The sequence below is a fragment of the Belonocnema kinseyi genome, chromosome 2 (assembly GCF_010883055.1).
Source record: "Belonocnema kinseyi isolate 2016_QV_RU_SX_M_011 chromosome 2, B_treatae_v1, whole genome shotgun sequence".
Classification (NCBI taxonomy): domain Eukaryota; kingdom Metazoa; phylum Arthropoda; class Insecta; order Hymenoptera; family Cynipidae; genus Belonocnema; species Belonocnema kinseyi.
The window spans coordinates 81,427,864-81,429,546 of record NC_046658.1 but is presented as its reverse complement, the minus strand read 5'-3'; the positions used below and the strand labels follow the sequence as shown (position 1 = coordinate 81,429,546).

General features: G+C 41.7%; 1 protein-coding gene across 1 annotated transcript; it reads right to left on the bottom strand.

Annotated features, from left to right (window-relative positions):
* Window positions 1-306: 306 nt before the first annotated feature.
* Window positions 307-1,602, bottom strand: LOC117182740. The gene has a single exon (XM_033375845.1). The coding sequence runs from the start codon at window positions 1,600-1,602 to the stop codon at window positions 307-309; it is 1,296 nt and encodes a 431-aa protein (XP_033231736.1).
* Between the last annotated feature and the right edge of the window lie 81 nt (window positions 1,603-1,683).

The following is a 1,683-nucleotide window of genomic DNA, read 5'->3' as shown; positions in this document are numbered from 1 at the left end:
TACAAATTCTCGCATAACTATACAGATCTCAACATGCCGGCCCCCTTTGAACTACCGTGTTCAAAGATTCGAATTTGATTATGGCAATAATAACCGAGCTTAAACTACACGGGTTTAAGGAATGGTCACTTTAGGTATGAGATTGAGATAAAGAAATAGATAACCTGAGAACATAAGCGATTAACATTCGATGAAAATTATCGGACACCTTAACGTTAAGAAAATCATTGGAATTTTCTGAAAATAATAATTAGATTTGACAAATACATTTCATGCAATATTAGTTCTAATTCGAGCAATTCAATACTAATTGTTGTCAATCGGCAGAGGTGATAAGTTTTTTACGCTACGCTTACATTCGCCGTTTTCGGTTTTGAGAGTGACTACGCGGACAACTCCATCTTCTTCCGGATATACGGCGATAACACGGCCAAGCATCCAATGCATGGGAGGCTGATTGTCATCTCGGATCGTTACAATATTACCTATCTTGATGTCAGTCGTGGCACCCTTATGCCACTTTTTCCGCACAGTCAACTCGTGAAGATATTCTTTGTTCCACCGAGTCCAAAAGTGTTGCTTCATCTGTTGGACTTGTTGCCAGGACGAGAGTCGTCCCGACGGCAAGCCCTTCAGGTCGTGCTCGGGTACACCTATTATAGAGTCACCTATCAAAAAGTGACCTGGAGTTAGAGCTGTCAAATCGTTAGGATCAGAGGGTATGGAGGTCAAGGGACGTGAATTCAGGATAGCCTCTACCTCAGTTGCAAGCGTTATAAACTCTTCGTAGGTTAGAACCCTTTCTCCGATAACGCGAATCCAGTGGCGCTTAAAGGATTTCACCGCAGCCTCCCATAGTCCTCCAAAGTGGGGTGAACGTGGGGGGATGCAATGCCAATTAATGCGATGATTAGCGAGGACTCGAGACATGGTATCATTGTGTTCTTCAGAGTTCAAAAAGTTACAAATACTATCGATTTTGTTTTTTGCGCCCACCAAATTAGTACCGTTATCGGAGTAAAGGTCCGCGCTCTTTCCGCGTCTAGAAAAGAATCGACTCAGCCATGCTAGAAAAGCTTCAGTGGTCAAGTCACTGACCACTTCTATGTGTACCGCTTTAGTCGCGAAACATACAAAAATAGCGACGTGGATTTTAAGTTTGATTCGATTTCGGAATTTCTTTTCCTTTATATAAAAAGGACCGCAGTAATCGACCCCTGTATGAAGGAAAGCCCTTTTAAAAATAGTCCGATTTTTCGGAAGATCCCCCATCACGTAAGTGGGAACTAACGGATTAGCACGGCAACAAATGAAGCATTTTCGGATTACCTTTTTTACCGTTGTTTTTCCATTTATAATCCAGTAATTGTTTCGCGTAGCATTAAGCGTCGCTTGAGAGCCAAGGTGCAGTAGTTTCAAGTGTTGATCGCGTATGATAAGTGCTGTGACATTATGATTCTGTGGTAATAAAATCGGATGTTTTTGACCATAATTGAGATCGGAATTTCTTAATCTACCGCCAACCCTGAGTACACCTTCCGAATCCAAAATAGGAGAGAGTGAAACTAATCGCCCTTCCATTCGTTTTTTCGATTCAAGCATTTTAATCTCACCCAAGAATGATGCACGCTGTACTAATTTGATAACACAGATAGTCGATGATTGAAGTTCGGCTGAAGAAAG